Source organism: Podarcis bocagei, assembly GCF_964188305.1.
Source record: "Podarcis bocagei genome assembly, chromosome: 9".
NCBI classification, from domain to species: Eukaryota; Metazoa; Chordata; class Lepidosauria; order Squamata; family Lacertidae; genus Podarcis; species Podarcis bocagei.
This window is the reverse complement of record NC_138134.1, coordinates 24704017-24731539: the sequence shown is the minus strand read 5'-3', so window position 1 is coordinate 24731539 and position 27523 is coordinate 24704017. Positions and strand designations below refer to the sequence as shown.

The 27523-nt window shown below is 43.4% G+C and overlaps 1 protein-coding gene across 2 annotated transcripts in view; it reads right to left on the bottom strand.

Annotated features, from left to right (window-relative positions):
• Window positions 1-24805, bottom strand: part of KDR (kinase insert domain receptor) — a 50184-nt gene extending 25379 nt beyond the window's left edge. For both annotated transcript variants that reach the window (XR_014011729.1, XM_081208680.1), the window contains exons 1-12: window positions 24457-24805; window positions 17082-17172; window positions 16346-16542; window positions 15001-15143; window positions 14399-14567; window positions 11760-11914; window positions 10609-10783; window positions 9352-9463; window positions 8508-8671; window positions 6246-6402; window positions 2616-2739; window positions 1224-1332 (exon numbers count right to left, since the gene is read on the bottom strand). Coding sequence is in view for 1 of the 2 variants with exons in the window: in XM_081208680.1 (XP_081064806.1) it covers window positions 1224-1332; window positions 2616-2739; window positions 6246-6402; window positions 8508-8671; window positions 9352-9463; window positions 10609-10783; window positions 11760-11914; window positions 14399-14567; window positions 15001-15143; window positions 16346-16542; window positions 17082-17172; window positions 24457-24529 (1669 nt within the window). In the remaining variant the exon portion in view is untranslated. The remainder of the gene's footprint in view (window positions 1-1223; window positions 1333-2615; window positions 2740-6245; window positions 6403-8507; window positions 8672-9351; window positions 9464-10608; window positions 10784-11759; window positions 11915-14398; window positions 14568-15000; window positions 15144-16345; window positions 16543-17081; window positions 17173-24456) is intronic.
• Window positions 24806-27523: the final 2718 nt, after the last annotated feature.

Here is a 27523-nt window from a genome sequence, read left to right as displayed (position 1 = left end):
AAGCAATCCAAACTCAAAACAAAAAATACCTGCTAACAGAATGCCCACTGATTGTCATTCGGAAAAGACTGATTGATTGAATCAAATGCTCAGGAAATCTAACATTCCCCTCTGTACTCATTAATGAATAGTGTAGCACCCAAAACAGTCGAAATGGATTTGCCCTTCCACCACAGTGTTTGTGAGAAGACTACATGTAAAGACAGACAACCACATACTTCTAATCAGGCTCCACCCCTTGGTAACTCCAATCACTAGATCTTTCCTACCTCACACAAAGGCCTGGTATGAATGCAACAATAAGCAATGTCTGGGGATCGTCCACCCTGCTCTCCTCCTTTAACCCATGAGGAGATGTGAAGCTTTTGATTCCCATTTCAATGAACCACAGTTAATAGCACTCTACCTCTGAACTCTAAACTGTGTTAAACCTTAACTATGGTTAGTTAAGACTAACTGCAGTTTGTCTGAGTTAGGATATGATACCTAACTGTGGCTGTTTTAAAACGGATGTGAATGCTTCCAAACTCCTCTTCCTGGACACGCCAGAGGAGTAAAGGGGAGAAGGGGATGGCATGAGCATGAATTTTGCTGCTGATCGTTTCCATAACGATAAACTATGACTTATCATTCTGTCCAAAGTGGGCAGTGACTGACTTCCTCTTTGGGGAGAAAGGGGCAACTGGATCCATGGTCAGCACTGACTATCGCATTCCTGGACTTGGCAGTATATCAGACATACTGCTTGGGTCAGATCCAATCCTGCTCTACCTCTGCTTCTGTACCATGGATAATTTAGGAGTAAAAGTCTGTTTCCAATCCCGGATTATTCTCACTGAGGTTACGCCAGCTTTAACATGATGGCTCATATAGAAGTGCCGTTTTCTGTTTTGCTACATCAAAATCATAATTTTAGTTGACGTTTCACATTTCACAATCAGAATAGGAAGTGAGTGCTCAAAGTTCGGTTTCCATCTTAAAAGAGTAAAAATGATCCTAAAGACAAACAGGACTTCCACAGAACCATTCTAGGATATCATTATTTTTAAAGGAAATGGTAAATAGCACAAGTTTCAAAAGAAAATCTAGTGCGAACGTTGAACTTCCCTGCACATATCCTAGCAGTCTTACATATATTTAGGAGACATTTTTATATACTGGCAGCATTAATGAAACACATATCCGTTTTGCCAATAGCAACACAATCATTGAGCTATACTTACTGGTAACATGAAAGGAAATGACCCTCTCGCCTTCTCCAACTTTGTTACTAGCCACACATCTGTACAAAGCAGATACATTTGCTGCTTGAATTGTGAGGGTGCTTACAGTCTACAAGAGAACAAGTTGAGCGGTTACATACCTCACAGGCACTAAAGGATTTGGTTAAGTCTCATACAGTAAGTCAGCCGAATATATCACCATGGAGCTATAGGCTATCATAAATCCCAAGGCAACACAGCCAAACCATTGTTTTAGGTATCTGAAGCCTCCTTGCCCAGCTGGTTACCCATTTTGCCAAACAAAAGTGAAACTGTTTAACCTTCCTACAATGGCCAACACAGATCTTGTTGTCAGTACAGCTATTGAATCAAGAAAAACTGAAAATAGACAACTTTCTCCAGCATTCTTTCTGTAATATGATGGTCATCACTAAACTTATTTATACCAAAGTCTTCAACAGAAAGTACTGCCTGCTTAGGATTTCAGCCATAAACGTCAACCCTAAACACACTTAGGAGGAGGTCTGTAAGCTCACTGGTAGAGGATCTGCTTTGCATGCAAAAGGTCCCAGGGTGAATCCCCGGCATCTTCAGATAGGACAGGGAAATCCTGGAGAGCCACTGCCAATCAATGTAGACAATACTGTGCTAGATAGACAAATGGTCAACTCAGTATATGGCAGCTTCCTATGTTCCTTGAGGGTTCTTAATTCACTCACAGGAGCACAGACAGAGCAGGAAAAGAAAAGGAGCAAAGCAGCTGCAATCTCCTATTCAGGAACCACCACTCTCACACTACGTCTTAGCATTACATGTGTGAGCCTGGTCAATGGGAAGAGGCCTAGGATTGTACTGTTAAGTCTTCCAAGGAAGGGTCAAATGCCGTTTATCATAGTTCCACATGCAGTAAGCTGCAGTTAAATCACTTTGAAATCCCTCTTGCCATGATTTAAACATTTCCACCTCTGAAGGCTTTTATAATTTGCAATTCTAATTCTAATTCGTAATTGTATTTACCTTGTCTTCCCCCAATTTGTTTGCTCATTTTTATTGTGCATTTCAGAGCATGTGTCTGTGTCGACACATTTTAGGGATTTATATTAAAATATTACAGGTGCATGCTTATTTACGAACAAGTTCCACTGAACTTAATGGGATGTACTTCGGCGTAAATAGACACAAGATTACGAGGTATGCCACTATCATTTTACAGGTGAAAAATTGAGGCTGAAAGAGAGAACCTGAGGTCACCTTGACATATAACAGGGCTGGGCTTTACACCAAGTCTCCATTGTCCAAGTCTCCCTCACTGAACCACACGGCTCTCAGTTTCATGACCACACTCCTTCACATTCTGCGTTTCAAACAGGAGCTAGATAATGACTGCCTCACCTTCATTTTCCCAGCAATAGCGACAAACTGTGTTTTTTCTGTTTCAATTCGATTTCCACCTCTTCTGTCATTTATGTCTTTCCACTTCTTACAGGCGTAAGGATTGTTCCCCAGTCCAGCTTGGCTGAGTGGAAAAGAACACATAAACAAACATGACCCTTCAAGTTTCCGGTTGCTCGTATCAACAAATACCCAAGATGTATGCCCATAAGGTAGAGACAGGTACATTGGGCACCAGGACAGAACTTTCTGATACTGCAGACTTGGATTACAGGCCACTAGACTCCCTATGAAAGCTGTGAAGGAGGAGTGAGAAATGAACACCAGTACCTCTTATACTGAACTCAGGTGGCTGAGCGTCAACAAGACCGGAGCCATAACGGAGCTGATAAGAAATAAGAGGGGTGGATCAGCATGGTCAGGTGAACTCTGGAGTAAGCAACAAAGGGGGTACCATACTCAAAAAGAACAGCCAATTGAGGCCTTAGCTAGACCAGTGGCTTCCTAGGACCATGGACTGTTGAGTGTCCATTTGAAAAGAACCCCCCCCCCAAAAAAAAAACTGGAGGAAGGGGGATTCCCATCTAGCTTCAAGTGGTGGGTTGGGACCCATTAACCAGTCACAGCCTGATGCAGGAACATTAGTTTATTATGGAACATTAGTTTACAGGAACATTAGTTTACTATGGAAGAATATTAAGAAATGGGTCCCCAAATGCATGTTTGGGTTAAAAGTGCATCCTGGGTCTTAAAAGGTTGAAGATACCTGGCTTACAATGTCTTGAAGGAGGGCCCAGGCTCACTGGCCAGCCTCCTGAACAGAAGTTCTTCTACTCAGGAGGAGAGGATACACTGCAACTTTTTGTTGCAGATCCTATTTGTAATAAAGAAGATCTCAAACTATATACTCAACCTCCCAAGATGTTGCTGCTGGTATAAGAATAGAAATTCCCAGGGCCTAGACTAGAGGTAAAGTCCCACATGAGACCACTAACTAGGTCAATTCAATCAGGATACTGATGGGACGGCAAGAAGCTATTCTGGAAACAAACGTCGATTCATAACTTTGACAATTTGAGTTGATTCTGTTCTAAAGGCAGACAGAGAGCAGCAGAGAAATTACTGGATTCCTTAAAGTATTTCTTTAGGATTCTGGGCCTTGTGCAGGAAATAACTAGCACCAAAGGAAGAAGATAGTGGAAGTCGTTTTTTAAAACAACAACAGGAAAGCTGACTCCTTTTTCTTTCTTTCTTGAAAAAATAATAATAATCCGAAAGGAAGTCTGGCCTTGTGTGAAGCTCAGATAAGGGAAGTGGAGTGGCCCTTGGTCAGAAGCTCTTTCTATCATCCCCAACATCAATCAAGGCACTTCCTCTCAGATGCCCTTTCACAGAGATAAGGCACAGTGTCAAATTCAGCAGAGGGTCGCCATAAGGGAAATCAGAGAAAGAAAACAGACAGATTTGTCACGAGTACAAACAACAACAACAAAATTGCGAGTTAGCTGTTGTCCAGAGTTAAAATCCTATACTGCATAAATACAATTGACAGTAATCCTATAGACATTTACCTGGGACTAAGTCCCAGGGAGCGTAATTACTTCAGAGTACATATATATATATATGATTACACTATTAAATAGAATGCATTACTGTAGCCAGACCCTCCAAGTGTCCCTATTTTCCAGGGATGTCCCAGATTTACAGAAGCCGTCCCGGTTTATGATTTGATCCCAGAATGTCCCACTTTTCCTTAAGATGTCCCTATTTTCATTGGAGAAATGTTGGAGGATATGGAGTTATCCAACCTCTGAGCCGTCTGAAGGCAATCCAGTATAGGGAAGGTTTTTTTAAATGTTTATATATATGTTGGAAGCGGCTCAGAGTGGCTGGGGCAACCCAGTAAGAAGTGTGGGGTATAAATAGTAAAATTTTCATTATGGAATGGGACGACCCTATTTTCATCAGAGAAATGTTGGAGGGTTTGCCGTAGCCCAAGAGGACTGTGGGTAAAAGCATAAGAGTTCTGCTTATTAAATGCTAACAGCATTGCTCAGGAACTCTAAGAAGCCACATACAAAAATCAGTGTAGTTTAGAAATAAATGCTTAACAATAGTAGAGTTTTGAAAGGTTCAGCCTGCCAACTTGATTCAAAATGGTTTTCCATTGTATCCAAACAGACAACAATCCACGCCTTGATCTCAGGAACCATCATGCAAAATTTGGTTATGATATCGTAAGAAGTGTCCAAACACACAGGGAACAAACAACTTTCCTAAATATTTAGTAGCTTTTTATCTTTTTAAAACAATTGTTTTGTGGGTTTTATACTGTCAGCCATCTTGAGCAACTTTGTACAGAAGGCTGGGATATATATAGCTCACCTTAAAACAAGCAGACAAATAATCCTAACAGTGCACTAAGCCATCAGTTAAAAATAATACTTCCCAAACTTAACAGAGAAGCATGTGATAGATAGATACTCATTTAGAGACTCCTATGATGCATGTTTTGCCCTTGAGAGTGAAAATATTTGGGTGTTTAGCTGCCTGTGTTGCTGGAACCAATTCCCAAGTGCTTCACATTCACAGAGTCATAAAGGAGCTGGAGGAAGTTGTGTCGACTGCCAGGAAGGGGTGGAAATGAATATTTTTATACAGCCTCTGCTCTTCCTCCAGTCTAGCCCAAAGTTAGGTTTTACTTTCCCACTTCACTGCACCAAAGAGCTATTTCAGTGAATAAGGTACAGCAAAATAAATTGAAAGAAACATCTTTGGCCAGAAGTCAGGGCTGTGTGCATTCTAGGGATGAGGATAAAAAGGAGGTGAGAGTTTGGATTTCACCAGACACTGTGGTTAGGGTGAAACCTGAAGCAGATAAAGAAGAGGCTCGCTAAAGAAGAGGAATGAAGAATGCGCCAACCCAACACTCACTGTGACTTGCTTACCTAGCTAGAAACCATGATATCCTCTCATGTCTGCATTAGGCCGCTGATGCAGGTAATAATGCCCAATGAAATTTGGGAAGCCAGAGATGGGTAACATGATAACACTGCCAGCGCTTCTCAGAGATTTCTGATTTGGCATACAGAGAGCATTACAAGAGAGAGCACTCTCAGCTGATCTTATGGATTGTTATAAAGGGATAAGGCAGCCTCTTTGGCACACTAGATCCAAACCAGGAAAAATAGATACTAAAGTAAGGTAAAGGGACCCCTGACCACTAGGCCCAGTCATGGCTGACTCTGGGGTTGCGGCGCTCATCTTGCTTTATTGGCCGAGGGAGCTGGCATACAGCTTCCGAGTCATGTGGCCAGCATGACTAAACCGCTTCTGGTGAACCAGAGCAGCGCATGGAAACGCCGTTTACCTTCCCGCCAGAGTGGTACCTATTTATCTACTTGCACTTCGTGCTTTCAAACTGGCAGGAGCAGGGACCGAGCAACAGGAGCTCACCCCGTCACGGGGATTCGAACCGCCAACCTTCTGATCGGCAAATCCTAGGCTCTATGGTTTAACCCACAGCACCACCCGCGACCCTTAGATACTAAAGTAGTCGGACCCTTTTGCTTTTTATTCAAGCAATACCAACTTTGGGGTTGAATCAATGGCAAGTTGTGTTGTACTTACTGTGGGTTGAAAGTACATTCTTCCTCAAACTGCCAGTACCACTGAATCCTGGCCACGGCTGGAACAGCGTATACCGTACATGTTATGGCTTGGGTGGAACCATACTTATATGAATCCACAGGGGCTAGAAGGGCATTCTCCCCAATTTGAGGTGGAACTGCAGGAGGAAAAGAAAGACAATTACATTTGTGGGTTCTGGCAATCACTAATGATTCGCAGCGAGCAGTTACAAAAGAAGGGAAGAGTGTTCTTCAAAACACAGGACACAAAACTACCATCACTGTTTGACAGTAACCCAAGGGATAAAGGTAAAGGTAAAGGGAACCCTGACTATTAGGTTCAGTCGTGACCAACTCGGGGGTTGCAGCACTCATCTCACTTTATTGGCCGAGGGAGCCAGCGTACAGCTTCCGGGTCATGTGGCCAGCATGACTAAGCCACTTCTGGCGAACCAGAGCAGCGCACAGAAACGCCGTTTACCTTCCCGCCGGAGCGGTACCTATTTATCTACTTGCACTTTGACATGCTTTCGAACTGCTAGGTTGGCAGGAGCAGGGACCGAGCGCAGGGAGCTCACCCCATCGCGGGGATTCGAACCACCAACCTTTGATCAGCAAGCCCTAGGCTCTGTGGTTTAGACCACAGCGCCACCCGTGTCCCTATAACCCAAGGGATACTATTGTGCTAAAAAAAAAAAAAGGATACTTTTGATGCAGCAGGGAGAAATATTTCCTGTGCAGCCAAATGAAGGGGGAATTTGAGGAGGTGAGGCTGAACGGCGCAGGTGGGGGGTGTCAGGAAGGATGGGCGAGACGCAGGAGGACAGCAGGGGAAGGACACGCGATGTGCGGAAGTCAGGGAGAGCAATGAAGACAGGAAAAGAGCAGGACACAAAGGCAACTCCTACATACACACACAGAGTGCGATGGAAAAAATAATCTTTTTGTGAAACAACTGGATAATCAAAAGTCTTCCAAATAAATAAACTGAGGTGGATGTTGGAGTCAAGCAAAATAAGCGCAATGGATGGCAGCCCACCTGGGGTTTGAGAGACCAACAGCTTTTGTTGCCCGTCTGAGGCAACACAAAGAGAGGTGTGGTGAAAAAATAGAATAAGAGAAGGCTTACTGAGTCAATGATCTGGCACCCAACACTACTGCCAATGTGATACTGGGCACCGTTTAAGGTTCTGCTTTTAGCAACTTGGAACCCAACTTGCCCACTGTATCTCTGGCAACTGTGTTCATCAGATGGGGCACTGCTGAGAGTACCAGATGCCCCAGAAGTGTGCTTTAGCTTGTACTAGAAACTGGGGTTTTGTGTAGCAGTTCCAGCTCTCACAAATCAGTTACCAGCCCAAATTAGACTGGTGCCCAGCATGATGTTTAGACAGCCAATTGATGACTTTTTTTGTTGTTGTTCAGAAGAGCTTTCTCTGAGGTGCAAACCGTGTAGTTTTTAGAAGATCAATTTTATATCTGACAAAATTGTTTTGTTGCTTTCAGAGTTTAACAGATTAGAGTTTAAGTTTCTGTGTTTTTATTCTGTTCCGTACACCATGTACCCTGTTTTGGTAGCTTTAGCCTGTGAAGTGGGGCTATAAATGTGCTTAATAAATAAATGAAACTGGATTGCTGTGTTTAGAACCACTCTAGAAAATGTGTTAATGGGATGGTTATTTTAATAAACCCCGGGTGGGGAAGAGGGGGAAAAATTGGTTCGCTCTGCACTTTAATGCAAATCTACCTAATTCAAGCTTACCCAAACAATGTGTGAACCAAAGAACCACTATTCTTTGAAATTCACATTTCTCCACCCCCCCCCAAAAGGTAGGAAAATCCTATTAGGATTACTAATGCACAAAAAATGCATATATTTGGGAAAATAGCATACAAAAATTCTTTGCATTAGAGAAAATTGCTTAGGAAAAAAATGAACTAGGCAAAATTGCATGCAAAAATTGTATATTAAGAGAAATGCATGCCAAACAATTGATTGCGGGGGGGAGAGAAACAGAGAGAAATCAAAATTAAGAGCTGCATCCATCTCTGCCTTAGGGTAATAATGATTGGCAGCCATAGCTCTGCATTCTGAGGGGCACCATTCCAACTTTTTGACCTATCAAGACATGCACATAAAAGCCACTCCCCACAGCACCTGATGTAAACAGAGCAAGCCCACGCATTGGCAGCTTGTCACTGACTTCAGTGGAGGCAGAATTTCCCTCTGAAGAAAACAAAGATTTAGGAGAGATGAATTTACCATTCACAACCAGATGAAAGGTGTGCTTCTCTTGCTCTTTGTTAATGGGATTGGTCAGAATGATGGTATAATTCCCAGCATCTCTCTCGCTCACTTCGGTGATTGTCAAGGAGTAACCGAGTTTAAGTGTTCGATTTGCAGCTATGGGTTTTCCGTTTTTATACCTGCAAACAAACAAACAAACAAACAAGCAAACAAAGACGTAAGTGTTTGCTTGGCGGGCTTTAAAAATAGAATGTAATTAGGCAGAATAGATTTACTGAATTATTTCATTGTAAGAATACTTGCCCACCTTTCATAAGGTTGAGTTACAACATCATTAAATAGAGTTATAAAAACATACGAAACAATTACAATTATAAAAACCAGTAAGCTGCATAAAACCATTATAATGAGCAAACAGTATAGTCATCAAAAGGAGGTGGATCCCAGAAAGCTAAATATCTTAACTATCAAAGGTCAGGTTAAAAGCCTCTGTTGATATCCTACGTTTTTTCAGGAGATCTCAGGGATAAAGTATCAAAGAAACTCTTTATTCTTATAGTAGTCCTGCAAGGTAGGATTATTCATCATGGCTCAATGGGGATTCTCACATCCATGTGTCCTACTTTATAGAAGGCAGTCCTCTATTTGGAAAGCTTTACATTTAGATGTATGTATGTATGTATGTATGTATGTATGTATGTATTCATTTGTTCATTCATTCCATAAAATTTATATACTGCTTGATTGTAAAAACGAACAAAAAACCTTCAAAGCAGTGTCTTCTCTTGGACAATGTATATCCAGAGGCATTATCCAATTTTGGCTCTCTTGTTATAGAAAAACCTGCTACAATTCTTACCATTTTGCATCTGGAGGTGGGTACCCTTTGAATATCACAGGAATCTTAGCCGGCTCGTTCAGTCTTGTCTCCACCAAAGATTGCATTCTGCCCGTAACGATGAAAGGTTTTTCTGTCGGAATTTAAGAAGGCAGCAAGAGTTTTTAGATAGCAGATTTCTTCTTTTCCTGAAGTAGAGGTTTTCTGACTATACGTAGATTTTTTAAAAAATTGAGACTAATGGCAACCTCTATTGAACAAGAGGAACCTTCTGTACTCTGGAAGCCCAACACAATTGTCCTAATATGCCTTTCTCAACACCTGCTCTGCATCATTGGCAGCCATGGGGGAGTGCCATGACATCACAGCATGCATTTCCTTATTCATTACACAGGGGAGAGAAGGAGGAACTAAGGAATTTGTCCAGGTGTATCTTGCAAGGTTCCATATCATCCCACTGTGCGTTTTTGAAGATATTTAAACATTTAGAATAGAATCTTACTCAAAGAAAGTCCACTTAAATTAACTGAGGTCCATTAATTTTAATGGAGCTATTCTGATCTTTATTAAATACAACCCTCAGTATCGTCCAGAAATTTGGGTCTGCTTCTCCTGTTCATTTCAACCATGCATGGCAGCGGTGACAACAATAGTTGGCTGAGTAAAGGTGAATAAACAGGGATTGGCTTCAATTGGAAAACAACCCCCGATTGTTCCTTTACAACTATGGCCTTGCCTGACACACATTAGGTGTGCATGACTGTCAGTGGGATGGTCTGATGGACTAACTTGACCCAGTGGACAGGGGTTCTCCATGCTGAGCCTATAGGATTGTACTTTACATCTCCATTGTTTCCAGCTCATTCTCCTCCAAAAACAAAGCAGCGTAATTATAAAAGATTGAGGAAATCCTTGGACTTTGGTTTAATAGCTGTCTCAATCAGCATAGTGGTCCTGCTCACCTCAGGTCAGCTGTGTCACCTACTGTTTACCAAGAGGCAGAAGGGGAGGCTAGCAAGTTCAGCACAGCGCGAACAGCCAGCAGAGCCAATCTGGTCTCCTGCCAATGTGTTTGCACCGCATCGACCTTGCTGTCAACTCATCCCTTCCTCTTCTACCTGCCAGCAGCGACTCAGCCAGCTAGAGATCAGGCGAGTGTTGCCACCCCAACATGTTGTTTTTTACTGGTCTTGATTTTACTGTGGTTTATTTAAATCAGAGTCTCTTCTCCCTCAGAATCTTCTTTGCACAAGTATCAAATCCAGGGGGATGCCTTACCATGGACGATGACATAAATACTGTTTTCCTTAGTCATACTGCTGCTGGAGGCGGTGCAGCTGTATTGACCGCCATCATTTACGGTCACATGGTCTATGGTGAGAGTGCTCACAAACGTCTTCTTCACTTCGCTACCAGATGAAGTCTTTGCATCCCTGATTACAACATGGCTTTTCTGTAACGGAGTTCAAAGGGACTGATTTCAGCATCACCTCTTTAGCTTCCTCTCACCCATGTAACATAAAATGTAGAGGACTTTTTTCTACTTTGAACAGACGGGGTGGATGACAGTGTCTACAGATAGACAGATCTGTAAACAGCTACTCACCCAGGTGAACAAAGATTGCTTTTGCAATCTGGATAAAAATGGGTTTCCTGTTGGCATGCTACTCGTGATTGATATTGGAAATGCATATCCAGGTGGAATAGCAACACCAGTAACTTTTGTGAACTTACTGCTACCACCATTTGACAACTGTGTAGGAAGATCAGATTTCTGCAGAAGGTACTATGTTTGAACATCTGCACTTGTGGGGGAAAATGGCCTCAACAGCTATTAAACAACTATGAAACATGTCCTCTTTTGCATTTGGTTGCCCTTACTCTTAGCACCATGTGCTTTTCTGAATATATCTTCTCCAGCACTATGATGGAACACTATGTTGGTAGGAATTATTGTCTACCCTCAGGAAGGAAAGGAATTCCAAGCATTACTGGTGCCGCTGAGAAGGCAGCAATGGAGGAAGGACGTGAATCAGCCATCCCTGTATGAGTGTGTGGTGGCTGCCGACTGTCTAGCTGTCTCTGGCATGGGTACAGACTGATGATGTCAACAGAGCAGCTGATGATGTCAACAAAGCAGCTAGCCAGTTACCAACTGCACACTTGCATGGGGCTGGCTGAGGTGCTCCGCAGCTTCCACTGAGGAGGGCAGTCATTCCTCCCACCATGATCCTAAGGCAATTCCTACTAGAAAATGCTTCAGTGACTGCCGCTAAGTTACACAAATATCATCCCAAAGTTGGGAGCTCTAATGATCCCAAACGTATCATTGTTATCCATGCATTTCTGAGAGCTAGGCAGCAACAACGCAAAGGACCGGCAATCCTTTGGGCTTCAATCCATGAGTTTTATCTTTAAAGGGAAGCTACCTTGCTCGCTGTCGTCTTGCTTGATGGGTAGGCCCATGCAAACACGATTGCCACGTTCAGCTCGGTCCTTGCGGTGCAGTTTAGCATTAACTTCTCCCCTGCAGCCAGCTCTACCTGGTGAGGAGGGCTCATAATAAGGTCATGAATTTTATATCCTGAGTAGAAAAGGGGAAAATGAAGGAATAACAAGTTGAACCAAAGCCACATTGTAAAACTGTCTCCATTTTGGAAGGCAACCAAAACAGTGAAATTTCAGATAAATGAGGGGGTTTGGGAAGTGGGGCCTGGATTGATCTTACTGCTGATTATTTTCAGTTACACTCAGAGAAGACACACTGAAATAAATGCACTTGACTAAGTTTGTGGATTTCAGTGGGTCTTCTTTGAGTATGGTAAGTTTGATATCACCCAGCAAATCCAATTGGCCATAAAATCTGTCAAGGCTCCCCACCCGGGAAGAATGGCAGATGAAGTTGATGGACTACATGGAACTGGTGGAAATGACTGGCAGAATCTGAGACCAGGGAGAGGAGTTGGTGGAAGAAGACTGGAAAAAGTTTAAAGATTATTTACAGAAATATTGTAAAATTAATGAATGTTAGAAAAATGTTGAAATGAAGTTATATGGTTTTAGTAGAAATATTATAAGGAATTAAAATACAGATAGGTTAATATAATATTAAAGGGGAAAATAAGGTTAGAATGAGTTAAGATAATTAGAGGATAGAAAACAGAGGAGGATGGAAAGGAATTGCTGAAATAATTAACAGAAGTGAAATACAAAAAGGGAGGTGTGAGGAGGTCGTGGAAATAAGTGAATGAAAGAAGGGATAATGAAATTGGATGATTTATTTTATTGTCTTAGTCTTGTTTTGTTAATTTGATGTGTTGTATTGTATTGTATTGTTTTTCTTTTTCTTTTTTCTTTTTTCTTTTGGTGTTTTTGGAAAAATAATAAAAATTTCTTAAAAAAATTAAAATAAAATCTGTCAAGGCTCACTTCCCAAAGCTACCACTCTGCCCACCTGCCACACACCTGGTGTCATAATTACACCAGGAACTCATTTTTGCCTCCATGGTTTAAAACCATGTGCCCTGACAGAGCACTTGCAAAGCAGAATGCATAGGCCTTTGCTTTGATAATAATGTTTATTAATTTTCAATTACCATCCAATAATAGCCTCATTATAATACAGTGGTGCCTCGCAAGACGAAATTAATTCGTTCCGTGAGTTTTGCCGTCTAGCGAATTTTTCGTCTTGCGAAGCACGGTTTAAACGGCTTAACAAAGTCGCAAGACGTTTTCGTCTTGCGAAGCAAGCCCATAGGGAAATTCGTCTTGCGAGGCAAATCGCGGACGAAAAAACCTTTCGTCTAGCAAGTTTTTTGTCTTGCGAGGCATTCGTCTTGCGAGGTACCACTGTAGTACCAAATTATAATGCAATTACTAATACCAATTACTCAAATACCAAATTGATGGTTTGAATATTTTCTTTATTTCTGCGTTCCAAAATCTTATTAATTTCAATTACATTCCCTTATGCAACATAATACATAATCCCTTATACAACAACTGCAACATTAATAACTTCTATTTGTGTTAGCACATTAAATGATTTATAGAACTACAAGTGAAGCACTCAAACAGTGCCTAGGCCTTTGCAAGCCCTGACAACCAGCTGATCCTCAGGCGTACAGCAGGTGGTCATCGCTTGGAAAAAAAACAGCCTCAGCCAAATCGGAAGGCCTGGCAGACCAGAGATTCTCCTCTGCTGGTTTTCGCATTAATTTAAGGAATGTGATTGGGTTCAGTGGCATGCGGTGAAATTTTTCATAGGGGAATAGTTAGGGCTAGAGGCACCAGCTTGAGAGGGTGATGGGCATTGCACCTCCCTCCCTAAGCCGGGCAGAAGCTTCCCAAGTTTTGGGAATGAGGTGCCAGAGGAACATTTAGGGGACTAGCCTAGTCCACTGACTGCACACCACTGGTTGGGTTTTGTCAGATGGCAGTGGTGGTTGCTCGTGAGTAATCTGTCAGGACTCAGACCTGTCTTTTACAGGTTTTATTTTGGTGCAAAACTATTTACAGTGCAGAGCCACAAGTTCATGTCTGCCTCAATCGCCAGCAGAATCCAGGAGTGGTTGTTTCCAGGATCTCCCCCAACATAAGAGCTTCGTCACCCCCAGCCTTTTCCTTCCTTCTTTGCGTTTTACACCTCTGTGCAGGGTGGGCAATGGAAGAGGCGTGCTTCCTTCCTGGCCAGCTTGGCCAGGAGCAGTGCTGAGGCTCCCAGCAGCATCCTCTGGCCCTTTCCCCTCTTCCCCACTAGAGGTGTGGCTTTCCTCACCACAGGAAGAGGAACTGCTTCGCAAGATTTTCAGAAGTTCCCTGTAACCCAACTGCCCCTCTGCTTCCCTACCCTGTTCCGATGGCACAGTACCCTGACATGTTTCTTTGTCTGACTTTCACCCAGACAGTATCGGACAACCACATTAGTTGAAATCCATACCATTTTAGTTTTAGAAAGATGATGGTTACGTTAAGCAACACAACTTCATGCTGTTCTGCTGAACCCCCTTCCATTAAGCTAAACAAAATGTAAATAACAAATAAGATGGCCACAGAATGGCTTACGTACCTACAACTACCACAATGTACATCACAGATTGGTAACTTTTGCCATCTATCTTTGCTTTGCAGTAGACCATGCTCACATCGTTGATCAAGTTGGTGGGAATAGTAAAGCCTTTCTGACTGTCCCATGTAATCGATTTGCCATCAGGGACAAATATTTTCTCCGGGTACTTCTGCATGGACACCAGGATATATCAATCGGTTAAACTGTCTCAGAGAATTGAAAGGATGTCCAAGTTGTCCACCACATTCTCATCCCACCCACCAACATAGTCTCTTGCCATCAACCCCTCCTCCAAATGTAAAGAAAGTGTGAAGGTGTCAGCAGCAATTAGTCATGGGGACAGCAGGTGCTTTTCCGGTGGCAGCACTGCATTTGTTGGAACAAGGATGGGACCGGTCAAGGAGGAAGGGGTTAGGTCAGGAAAGCTCTTGGGTGACAGTGCATGTGAACATGTGGGGCTACTGCCTCCTTGCCCTACTCCATCCCCACTCCAATGAGCTCAGCATCAATGGGAGGATGGTAATGGCTCTGGTACCCTTCAAGATGCCGTGAGTGAGAACTACTAAAACAATGGACAAAAGGCAGCAATTCCTTTGTCTTACCGCATACAGAGATACGTTCAGATTTGACGTGGAGCCAAGGCACGGTACCACCACAGTTTTGTTTCCAGTTAAATATACCACACCAATCTGATCACTAACGGAAGTCACAAACGGAGACCGGCCATCAGGAAGGTCTGTAACATCTGCAGGGGGTAGGGGGTGGGGATTCAATAAATACAGTACAACCAGTTTGCAAATACTTCTTAATTTTAAAAGCAAAATGATATACAACAGTGTAAAGGAGTGATTCCGCGTTAGGAGGTTGGAGTTCTAATACAGGGGAGCTAATGGCAGGTGGAACCCCCAACAAATCTGTATCCTGATCATAGCACTCTCTGCCCGGCTGAACACAATGATTAGGACTGAGATTACCTCATTCCCCTGCTAACCGGATGATTGATCTGAGGATGGGAGAAAGAGTGATCTACATCCTGTCTGGCCAGAGGCGTCCTTGCTCTCTTGCCAGAGGAGCTGAGACAGAATGAAGAGGCGTGATTTTTGTGCCCCACTGGTCCTGCACCAACTCCTAGGTAGGTCTTGTGTCTGGCCTATGTCCATGTGTGGTTGATGCAGACACCAGCATGTTTGCATGCTCTGGTGTGTGCATGTGATGTGTGTGGCCTTTGCAGCAGCACACATGCTGTGGGTTTGGTCACATCTACCACCTGGCGGTGCAGCCTTCAGGTCCAGAATGTTTACCCACTGCTGCTAAACCCAACTACAGTATTTTGGTCGGCTGCCGCTCTTCCAGTTTACCGTGTTAACTGGTGATTACAAGCACCAAGGAAACAATTTATTTTGATACCGAATAATTCCTGCGATTGGGATATGTAGCTTTTATTGAACTGTTTTTATTGGGTATGGAATCGTTTTTGAATTGTTGCTTTCTACTGAGTGGTTTTATTGTACACCATCTTGGTATTATTTTAATATATAGAAACTTTTAGCCTCGATAGCTCAGTTGGTTAGAGTGTGGTGCTGAGACCACCAAGGTTTGGTCCCTGTATGGGATGGCTGCCTATTTAAGCCTTGCAGGGCATTGGACTAGATGATCTCCTTCCAACTCTACAATTCTATGATCATCAATTATAAACATAAATATAGAAAGCCCCAAGCACCCATTATCTGCCTTGAGAATGGAAGCTGTAGTCCTCTCTATAGGAAATGCCAGGGTCAACAAAGAAGTTTCTTTGCTCACAAGAGAGTGTGGGTATGTGAGGCTCTATGAAGCCCCTTAAAACTTTATACATGTTTACTCAGATGTAAGTCCCATTTCTCCAACAGGACAAGCAAAGGTATAGAACTGCAGCTTTAATCTTCAATTTCCCAAACAGTCAGCACCTACCTTGTACATAAACATACACACTTGACATTGTATGGTTGTCTTGGTAAAGGCACTTGTAGGCTCCCGTGTCATTGCCTGTTACTTTTGTAAGAGTGAGCATCTTACAGTAGACATTGTCTATACAGTCTGTCACCATCACTCGGTTTTCAGCACTGGTCTGGTTGTTAGGCCAAAGCCATTCCAAAGTTCTTTCACCACTAAGGTGGAAAAAAATGGGAGGTATGAGTAATGGCAAACTCTGACATGATGCAGGAGTTTATCATAGCAGACCCCATAGCAATGCCCCCAAGGGGAGTCCATAGTCACGCACCCTAAAAAAGAGTCCCAAACTGCAGGGAGCTGTGTTGACCTACTCAATATGGGCATCAGCAAGAGACATTGTCAGTTAAAAGACACATTCCAGCCACGCAAAAGTGCTCAAGGAAGGGGTAAATCAGGGCCAAGGAAGGGTGTGGCTAAGTGAGAATCTCAAGAGCCTGCAAGGAAATGCCTAGAGGGCTACATGTAGCCCCCAGGCCTCTGGTTCCCCACCTCTGCCCTAAAGCTTTAAACAGGTGAACCAGGAATGCTTAGATACACTTGAATTTCCCTTGGTTCCTTGTTTACATCCTTCTCTTTCAGTTATCATCTATTATGCAATGATAGCAAAGAAAGTCACAGTAAAAAGGGGGAAAAAGTGATTCAGAAAAACACACACTTTATAAACACAACCATCAATGTGACGCCCCAGCCTTACCTGCAATTAATTTGTAGCGTATCATTGGCTGTCACAGTAATAACAGATTTTTGGATGCTAAGGGATGGTGGATCCAATGAAACAGATGAGCCTGCAAAATAACAACAATAAAAGTAACAGTTTTATTATTTGCACCCTGCCCATCTGACTGGGTTGCCCCAGTCCCAGACCAAAGAACATGCCAAATTACACACACTCAACAAAAATGTGATTATATGTGTCATACATAACTCACTCGTATGAAAACTCTGTGCCTATGCCTGATCCACACAGGTCAATGGGATAGGGGTTGTGCATTTGAAGAGTTAAATTAGGAAGGATTTCACACATCATACAGAAATTCATGAGCTCTGTCATAACAGGAAGAATGGGCAGATGGTCAGAGGCTAGCAACTCAGCTCTGCAATTCATACAGCAAGGGTGGAGTTCCTGTTTTGTTGCACCGCTAACTTCAAGGTCTAACTAAAGGATGTGGGGCATTGAAACAAAGTGAACTTGACTCTACATGATGATCTCATTCTCTCAGGAACAACTTAATTCTTTTCTTACTTTTTTAAATAATAAAAAACAACAACAACCAATTAATTATAAATTCATCATTTGCCAGTGCTTCCAATTAATTAGCCTCATTCGACATTATTCTGAGGAACACATCAATATAAGCGTTAGACCACTGACTTAAAGAAGGGGTCTTTAAACTGGGAGTCTGGTGTGCAAAATGGCTGACTGATCCCACTGCACCTATTAACAGCAAAGTTTGTGTATGTGAAGATGAACATACAGTGGTACCTCAGGTTAAGTACTTAATTCATTCCGGAGGTCCGTACTTTACCTGAAACTGTTCTTAACCTGAAGCACGACTTTAGCTAATGGGGCCTCCTGTTGCTGCCACGCTGCCAGAGCATGATTTCTGTTCTCATCCTGAAGCAAAGTTCTTAGCCTGAAGCACTATTTCTGGGTTAGCGGAGTCTGTAACCTGAAGCGTATGTAACCTGAAGTGTATGTAACCCAAGGTACCACTGTATATGAATGTGGTTTGGATTGCAACTCCTATCAGCCCCAGCTAGCATGGGCAGGGGACTGGTAGGGGTTGCAGACCAGAACAGAAGTTGATGGAAGCTGTAGTAACTCCTCTCGAAGTTAACGTAATCCTATTGCTCAGATTTTTAGAGGATGCTTCTTTTGCTACCCAAGAGAATTACACAGAGCTTAAAATTCATCTGTTCCTATAAAATAGGGTTGCCATCTTTCAAAAAGTGAAAATCCATACACAAAAGTTGAGCTTTTTTTCCCTTTTTTTTTGCAAAAACTCTAAAACAAATGACATTTTTTGAGCTAGACTTCCAACATGTGTTGCCATATGTCTGGATTTCCCCACACATTGAAGCAATTTTCACCCAGTCACTGGTTCCGAATGCTGTATTTCGGCTATGTCCGGGAAATATGGCAACCTTACTATAAAACCTATTTCAAGGAAGATGTTCTAAGCGTTTAGGTAAGATGTTCCAAGCATTCGTTGCACTAATTGTGTGGGTTAAGATAACAAGTGGTTTTCAAATGATGCCCCCTCAATGGAATGGCAGGCAAGCTTTTTTTAAAAGGCAACTATTGATCCTTCTCCCACAATATTCAATAAAGTAGAAAATAACTGGGCACATTCTAGGGCACGCAGTCAGCTCTCATGGCAATGGCAAAGTCCAGCAAGCCAGATTAGTGCCCCACAAGAATGAAAGTGCATCCATAGTTCAATGATGGCCATAGCTCAGTGGTCAAGGACCTCATTTGCTCCAGTTCAATCCTCAACATCTCCAGGTAGGTCCAGGAAAGACTCCTGCCTGAGTCTCTGGTGAGCACTGCCAGTCATTGTAAACAATACTGAGTTAGGCAGGCCAATTTTCTGACTCAGGGATGAGACAGCTTCCTATAACGGAACTCACATTCTTACATATGGAAGTCGAGAATACGGCTTTCCAGAACTGAAGCCCTGGTTTCTAAATACGCTTGAGATTCCAAAACGATGCTTTTAGTAATTCATATCTGATGTCACTTGAAACAGGAGCTCTGTTCCATGAGCAATACCAAAGAAACACTCAAACACAAGGAGAGGAAGGGGGAAATGCAATGTAAATATGCTGCTATGAAAGACTAATTCAAAGACAAAATGGAATGTCATAAGGTCCACTGGCAAACCATTATTCTATAATTATTAGGCTATGGCAGTAATATTTCAATCATGAGTTGCTTTTCATCTGAATGTATGTCACTCGGACAGATTTTACAATCCATTTTGGCAGCCACTGGCTCAAAGGGGAAAATGAATGCTAGAAAACAGCTATAGGATTGTTAGCATGTCTACACAGAAAGACTTACTCCCAGGTAAGTGTACGACTAAAATTGCAACCTCACATTGTCCTTTCATCCTAAATTTATTATTAATATGAAATTAGTTCTCTCATATTAACTTATTTTTTGCTAGCATTAAAGTAAATATATTAATAAACATTCTAAATTATCAGCTCTGTGGTGAAGTCTGCTTGCATTTCTCTTCTCCAAGCCATGTGACTGCTGGCACTACATCTATTTAATTGTTGTTTCACTGATCCCTAAAACTCAACAGCCATCCAGCAAGAACTGTACAGCTGCAGCCCTAGGCCCACTTACTGTGATTTACTTCTGAGTAAACAGGCATAGGACTCTGCACTGCTAACTGCCATTGATTTCCACAAAACATATGCTAAGATTGTGCTCAAAGTGTATCCCTCAACTCAGGTAACCTTGGAGCAAACCTGCCAAATTCACATATTTATGTGGGTCACAGAAGCTCAGAGAAGACAGGAATGGTGCCAAGCATAGATTTATCTTCCCAGTTGGGTATCACCAGTGAAAGCCAAACAAGCAATAATGGGTGTGGGAGGAGGAGGAGGGGGGTTTTGAAAAGAAAAAGTAAATTATATGAAACCTAAAGTTGTTCAAAATAGTCAAGAAGTCTAGCTCTTCCTTTCTGATCTTACTCTGAATACCAGTCACTGGTGAATAACCATGAGGAGAAGCCGAATGGTTTTGCCTGTGGCCTTCTGAAAGGCATCTGATCGGTTCCTGTGTGAAACAGAAGCCTGGACTAGATAGACCAGGCATAGGCAAACTCGGCCCTCCAGCTGTTTTGGGACTACAATTCCCATGATCCCTAGCTAACAGGACCAGTGGGCAGGGATGGTGGGAATTGTAGCCCCAAAACAGCTGGAGGGCCGAGTTTGCCTATGCCTGAGATAGACCTTTGGTATGATCCTGCAGGTCTTTTCTTAACTCCTTAAAGCAGGCTTAATGGGAAAATTGGGGGGTGATATTCCCAGAGCCTTGATCCTTTGCTCACCAATATGAGAAAGCACCTATTTCATGCACAGCACATACCATACTTTATGCGGCACATAGAACAGCACTGCAACAATAACACTCTAGTTATCCAGCTTTCAATAAGAAAGCACCATAAGCAAGCCAAAAGAGTCCTTTAGCAAAGGCAGATCAAGGGGAGCGTGATTGGTCGGTTCGCACCGAGTGTTGAACTCTTGGGGCTTTGCAGCAGACACCGCAACTATGACACCCTAAGGAAGGTGGGAGGCAGGGGTGCTAGATTTTGGTGTTGCACAAAGTGTCACTGAAATTGGAGGAGCCAAGGCCTGCCACTGCCTTTAGCCCTTCAGACCATTAGCAGCACAAGTGGTTTGCTCCTTAACTGCAATGTTCACCACCTCATCATTAGCACCAACAACATAAAACTAGATGCCACTTGGTAGACCTCAATCTACCTATGGCCACAGAAGCTGTGTCCTGGGGACCTCCTTCAAATAATCACAGTCCTTCTGTTTTGCTGCTGCTTTCCTTTGTCGTTGTACAAACCACGTTGCAGTTTGAATGATTAGTTCAAATCTCCCAAGAATCTCCTTCCGCCAACCCAACTTGCTGGGTTAGCATTTGGTCAGTGGTATTGTAGAATTGGAAGGGACCAAAAGCAGTGCCCGATTTACATATAAGCTAAACAAGCTATAGCTTAGGGCCCCACTCTCTTGGGGGCCCCCAACAAATTTAAAGGGATGTACATTTCCAAAAAAAAGATAAAAAACAAATAAAATAAAACCTACATACAGCAACAGTGTTTTGTATTGCGTAGGCTCCTATGATGTAAGTAATGGGCCCCACCTGCTATATAAAGGGCCCCATTACTTTCAGTAGCTTAGGGCCTCATCAAACCTAAATCCAGCCCTGACCACAAGGGTCTTCTATAGTCAACCCCCCTTGCAAAGCAGGAATCTTTCACTCAACATGGGGCTCGAACCCACGATCTTCAAATTACGAGTCTCATGCTCTGCCGACTGAGCTATCCCAGATAGTGTACTGCTGTTTGGCTGGATTTTTCCCTTGTTGCATTCTCTTTTGTTTTTTAACTCACACCATTGCCACCTTTGCATGTGCATGGCACTAATGGTTTAGAACATGCAAATGCGTGCCCTTTGTTATGGACTTTGCTGCTATAGGATGTAGCGCTCAGTGGAGACTGGCCCATTAGGGCAAATGGGGTGTTGTGCCGCAAACCTCAGCCTGCCCTGAGCCTGCCCCACCTGCCTGCCTTCTTACCAGCCCAGAGACTGGCACAACCTGTCAGCATCCTCATCCTCAAGTCTCTTCTTAAATTTTATTTTGCGTTTTCGCATTTTACAATGTTTCAACAATAGAAATTATTCCCTTACCTTTTCTGTGACTTCCCTCCCTCTCTGCAGTTTCTTATTTTATATCCTATTTTTTACTGCATCACCAATTCAAACCTGTTCACAAATGTATCCTTTGTACTTCCTTTAAGTTATTTCTTACTGCTTGGGTTTATGTCAATCCTGCTAATGCTTTTAATTGTTTACCATTTGTCTTCATATATTCAACACATTTTCTGTTTTTTTAAAAAAGTTTCTCAACTTGATCACTTATTCCTCCAGCAAGTTTCGCCATCTCTGCATATTCCATCAGTTTCAGTTGCTGTCATCCTTAGTCTCAGTGATGCCCTTTGTGGAACTAAAGATGGGAGATGGATGGTGGTGAATCTAGAATTTATTGTCTCAGCCTGTCGTTGGTTCTGGCTCCATTTATCATTGCATCGTTCACTCTACTACAGATGAGCTCCCTGCCTTTTGCACGCTCCCCACCCCCGGTCCCAGTGGTATCACTACTGGTATCACTGGTTGCAGTGTCAATGGGTTAATAATCCCAAAGGGTTAGGTAAAGCAAGACTGGCAAGGATTTTAGGGGGTATTTCACAAAATGAATGTCACCTCTGAGCCAGGGAAAAGATGTATAAAAAGCAGCACATCATACACACTGATGATAATAATAACAACAACGATAAAGCTCACCAACTTTGGCCCCCTCCTCCCCGAAAAAGCTCACCAACTAGAATGGCAGATGAAGGTGATAGACTATATGGGACTGGCTGAAATGACTGGCAGAATCCGAGACCAGGGGAAAGAGGCGGCGGAAGAAGATTGGAAGAAATTCAAAATTTATCTTAAGAAATATTGTAAAATTAATGAGTGCTAAAATGTTGAAGTTATAGAAAAAAGGGGACTACAGCTGTAAAAGATTAAGTTAAAGAAAAGAACAAGGGAAAATTAGATAAACTTAAGGGGGAGGATTTGCTGAAACAAATTTGGAAACTGGGATGCAGAAAGGGGAGGTATGAGGAAGTCGGTGAAGTAAGGTTTAAGAAAAAAAGGATTTGAAATTATACATGTTTGTTTATGTGTTTGTTTGTTTGTATTGTGTATTGTTTGTGTTTATATAAATTGTGAAAAACTAATAAAAAAATTTATTAAAAAAAAGAAAAAGCTCACCAACTTAGCCAAAAAACGGTCAACAACTTTTGTGTCTGGATTTTCACTTTTTGAACTATGGCAACCCAGTGATAATAACATCAATAGTAGTATTACTAAGGATGATGTGAAGATTGCATGCATGTCCATCCCTGCTCCTGTAATTGACAGAGTGGTTCCCTGTGGTCCATTTTTTTTTTTAACATACCAACACGAACATGTGCAGACATGCACATTATTTGCAAATGATGGCATAGTGCCATAGTCAATATTGCAGCATCAGTGTGAGTGGTACTTTAGGGAGGACAAAGAGGGCGGGCTCCTGTCCCAGAAAAGTTAAAATCTATTTAAAATATTAAAATAGATTTATTTATCTGTTGGATTTATATACTGACCAATACCTGCACGTCTCAGGGCGGTTCACAGAATCTAAGCACCGATTACAATTTTTTTAACCCTTACACAAAAATGGATTGGGGGGGCACTTGTGTGAAATGGACCTGAAAGTGGGTTTCTTGGAGAACCCGTGGTGATCCTTCTGGAGGGGCAGGAGGAGATTTGGAGCCAGGGCCCTAAATCCTCTCTTCCTTACTCTCCAACCTCAGCCTCTCTCCCTGCTGCTAAAAAAGACCCAACAAGAAGTTTGAGCCCTTCAACCAGCCACATCCTTGCTCAGCTGAAATGCGGAGGGGAGCGGGGAGAGAACGAGACAGAGAAAGCCCCCAAGGCTGGGCCACTCCAGCTCATCCAGATAACCAAAGTAGCTTCAGGTCAGCTGTATCAGCCCGGTGCATACGGCACAAGGCTAAGCCTTGCCTGCTCGGAAATCACTCGTCCTGAATTCAATGGGGCTTATTCCCAGGTACCGGGCGTCGCCGCCTTAGCCGTCGCTGGCTAGAGCGCGGTGCTGACAACGCCAAGTTTGCAGGTTCGATCCCCGCGTCAGGGACAGCGGCATATACCCTGCATTACAGGGGGTTGGACTAGACCCCTTCCAATTCTATGATTCTATGACCAGAGAAGCCAACATGTTGCGGAAGGGTCGCGCGTCGCCAAGATCACCTGCGCATTTTGGATGCGGCTCGCTCCGTGCGCCAGGCGCTGCGCAAGACAACGCGGAATATCGGCGCTCGGTAGAGCAATCCCGGCCACGTCTACTCGGAAGTAAGTGCAGCTGAATTCGGTGGGGCTTCGTTCCAGTGAAAGGGGCTACGCTTGCAGCTGGTTCTTTCCACCTTTCTTTGTGCAAAAAGCCCCACACCCCACACCCCACCCGCGCGCGCCAAATTCATCTATCCTTCGACAGGCTATTTCTTCCCCCAACCCAGGGAATTCCTCGGCACCTGGGGAGGCGGCGGGTGGGGTGTGTGTGAGTGTGATCTGTGCCAATCTAGCTTGGCTGAGCTGATTCCCTGGATCCTGGGGAAGGGGAGCCCCTAGGAGATCGGCTAAGTTATCCACCAACCAACCCAATAATAAACAACAACAACAACACCACACACACACTCGTGCGCTTCTCTTACCCGCCTCAACCAGCCCGGGCTCCGCGGCAGCCCACAGCGCCAGGATCAGTCCCAGTCCCGCCGCCAGCTCCATGTCTCCTCGGAGCAACAAGAACCACAACAAAACGCGGGTGGCAGAGCAGGTCAAGTCCAGGGGAAGCTACCCAACCCCGGGTGATCTCTATTATAGCCCAGACATCAGCTGCGGGGCCAAAGCCTCAGCCGCTTTGCCTTCGATCCGACCGCTTCAGCTAGCCACAAGATCCGCGGAGCAGGCGCGACAAGCGCACTTCCTTAGGCGGGGCAGAGAAACAATATTTCTGCGGATTCTCCTCGAGGCGCTCCGATGCCCCAGCAGCTTGGCAAGAGTCTTCCCCGCCAGGCGGGGTTTTGCAAATCCGTGCCGACCAATCCCCGGGCCCAGCGCTCCTTCGGAGGAGGGGCTTGACTCGCTAGCCCCGCCTCCGACCCTGATGTTTCTCCCCAATGCCGTCCCTCTTCTTCTGGGGTGAATTATTGTACTCGGAGCTTCAGCCTCAAGACCCAGAGGCAAAAAAAAGGGGGGGGTGGATAAAAACAATTCCTGTATCATTTGGGAGGTGTACTTCTGAGATTCATTTCCACGCTTTTCTAGCTCCCACTGGGACTACACGTGTGTCAAAGTTCTGCTTTCTAACTAAATCGAAAGTTACTGGCTTGCAGTTCAACCACATGTTTCTGCAAACATCTTCCCCGTTGTGATGGATAGAGAGGTGTGAAACTGACCTATTTTAAAAGTTTTCAAGCAACTGTGTGGCCAAAGTCTGGTTGATAGGTTGTACCCTGGCAGTTTTGATACCTTCCTGAGTAAGACTGAAACTAGTCTCAGTAAAAGCATGTTTCTATATATGAATGACTACAAGTGGAACCTGCAACAACTTTTGTGTGTCCAGATATTCACTTTTGAAATATGGTAACCCTATAAAGTGCACATATTATTATTTTTTAAAGGACTCTTTGCAGTTAAGAAAGTGATGGGGAATCATTCTGAAAAGTACGGGATGAATTCATGGGAAGATGTATAAACACCCCACAAGCAAATCAAAACAAATGTTCCATATAGACCGGACATAGTCTAACCAGCACATTTTATGCAAGGGAATTAGGATGAATGCTAAATAAACATTCCTCATCTAGAGGAGCCCAACAGAATTATTGTGGCACATTAGTCAGTGGATGACATCTGGCTTAAATGTTTTGCCTGCTTTTTATTGCATATATGTATGGGTTCTTGTAACCTGCTTTGATATTTTAAATGCAATAGTGGCATACAAATATTTTAATGAATAAATAAAAATAATAAATAATGTTTTGTGGACTAGAGCCCAGCTCATCAAATGCATGACGTGTTGTACTCTGGTTGAGCATGAGGAGACCATCTCAATCCTGCTCTCAGAATCAGGAGTGACTTCCTGTGCGTTAAGATTTGTTACGTAAGACTCATTTCCAAGATCTCTAGCTTGACTTAAGTCTGTTTTAAAGAAAAGAATTGAAAGACCTGCACATCTCCCATTAACACTGGAAACTCAATCTCTGCTACTCTGGTGGCCCAAATCTCATTAGACGCAACTTGCAAAAGCTCTGCTCTGAAGGCTCTGCAGGGAATGAGGGGAGAGCGGACCCCTCCCAGCCATTCCCAGTGCCCTTCTTCCGCTCCTGCTGTTCCTCTGCATCAGTCACGATTTCTCTTCCTCAGACCTGCCACAAACACCTCGTGCAGACAGGCAGGAGGGTCTGGTTGAAGGAGTCTGGACAGGACAGGAGGCAGCAGGAGCCCAGGACAACAAGCTGACTTTTGTTTCCTTGATTGTTGAAAACAACAAGTTCAGAAGTGAGATCCAGGCGGAGAAGATCCTAGCTTGCCGTCTGCGTTATCATTTCTGGCATCTGTGGGCAACATGAACAGCTTCCTGTTTAGCCCTCTGAACCCAGAAAAGAAGGTAGAGCCATTCCCTTTCCTCTGTACAGTGGTACCTCGGGTTACATACGCTTCAGGTTACAGACGCTTCAGGTTACAGACTCTGCTAACCCAGAAATAGTGTTTCTGGTTAAGAACTTTGCTTCAGGATGAGAACAGAAATCGTGCTCTGGCAGCGCGGCAGCAGCAGGAGGCCCCATTAGCTAAAGTGGTGCTTCAGGTTAAGTACAGTTTCAGGTTAAGTACAGACCTCCAGAATGAATTAAGTACTTAACCCAAGGTACCACTGTACTGTGCTTATAACTGTCCTACTTAATAAAGTTACAGAACTGTTGAGGCATAAGGAATGTGAAAGCCACTGAAGCTGGCACATTACATTTCCTTGGGAGTAAACCCCATGGAACTCAATAGGGCTTGAGTTTTGCTTGGGCTTTGAGATTTGCTTTTGGCCATACTAGTCATCCCCTCACCCCAGAAAATAGGATTCCCCCCCCCTCCCTTTGCCTTGAAGACTTCGGCTTGCTTGCTTCAGCTTCCAGATAACTACATACAGTGGTACCTTGGGTTAAGTACTTAATTCGTTCCGGAGGTCTGTTCTTAACCTGAAACTGTTCTTAACCTGAAGCATCACTTTATCTAATGGGGCCTCCCACTACCGCCACACGATTTCTGTTCTCACCCTGAAGCAAAGTTCTTAACCCGAGGTACTATTTCTGGGTTAGCAGAGTCTGTAACCTGAAGCGTATGTAACCCGAGGTACCACTGTATAGGGAGAAGTGGTGTTGCAAAAGAACATGAAACATGTTTGATTCATACACTATCCGGGTGCTGACATATCTTCCACCTGGATTTACATCTGTGCTGCTCGTAGGTTAAAGTATAGATATGCATATTTTCACTGCTGCTTTGCAACCTGCAGCGATAATATTCAAGGGAAATAATGTAATTATTTTCCCCCTGGTTCAACCAGCAAAAATATTTTGACTTTGGAGGATGGTGCAAAAAATAAAAATGAATTTATGCAACCCAAGGGAATGGGCCCTAAAAAAAGGTGTGGGGAATGTTATTTCTGTACTGCTATGGATAAACAGGTTTATTAAATGGAAATATAGCAGGTGGGTTTCACATAAT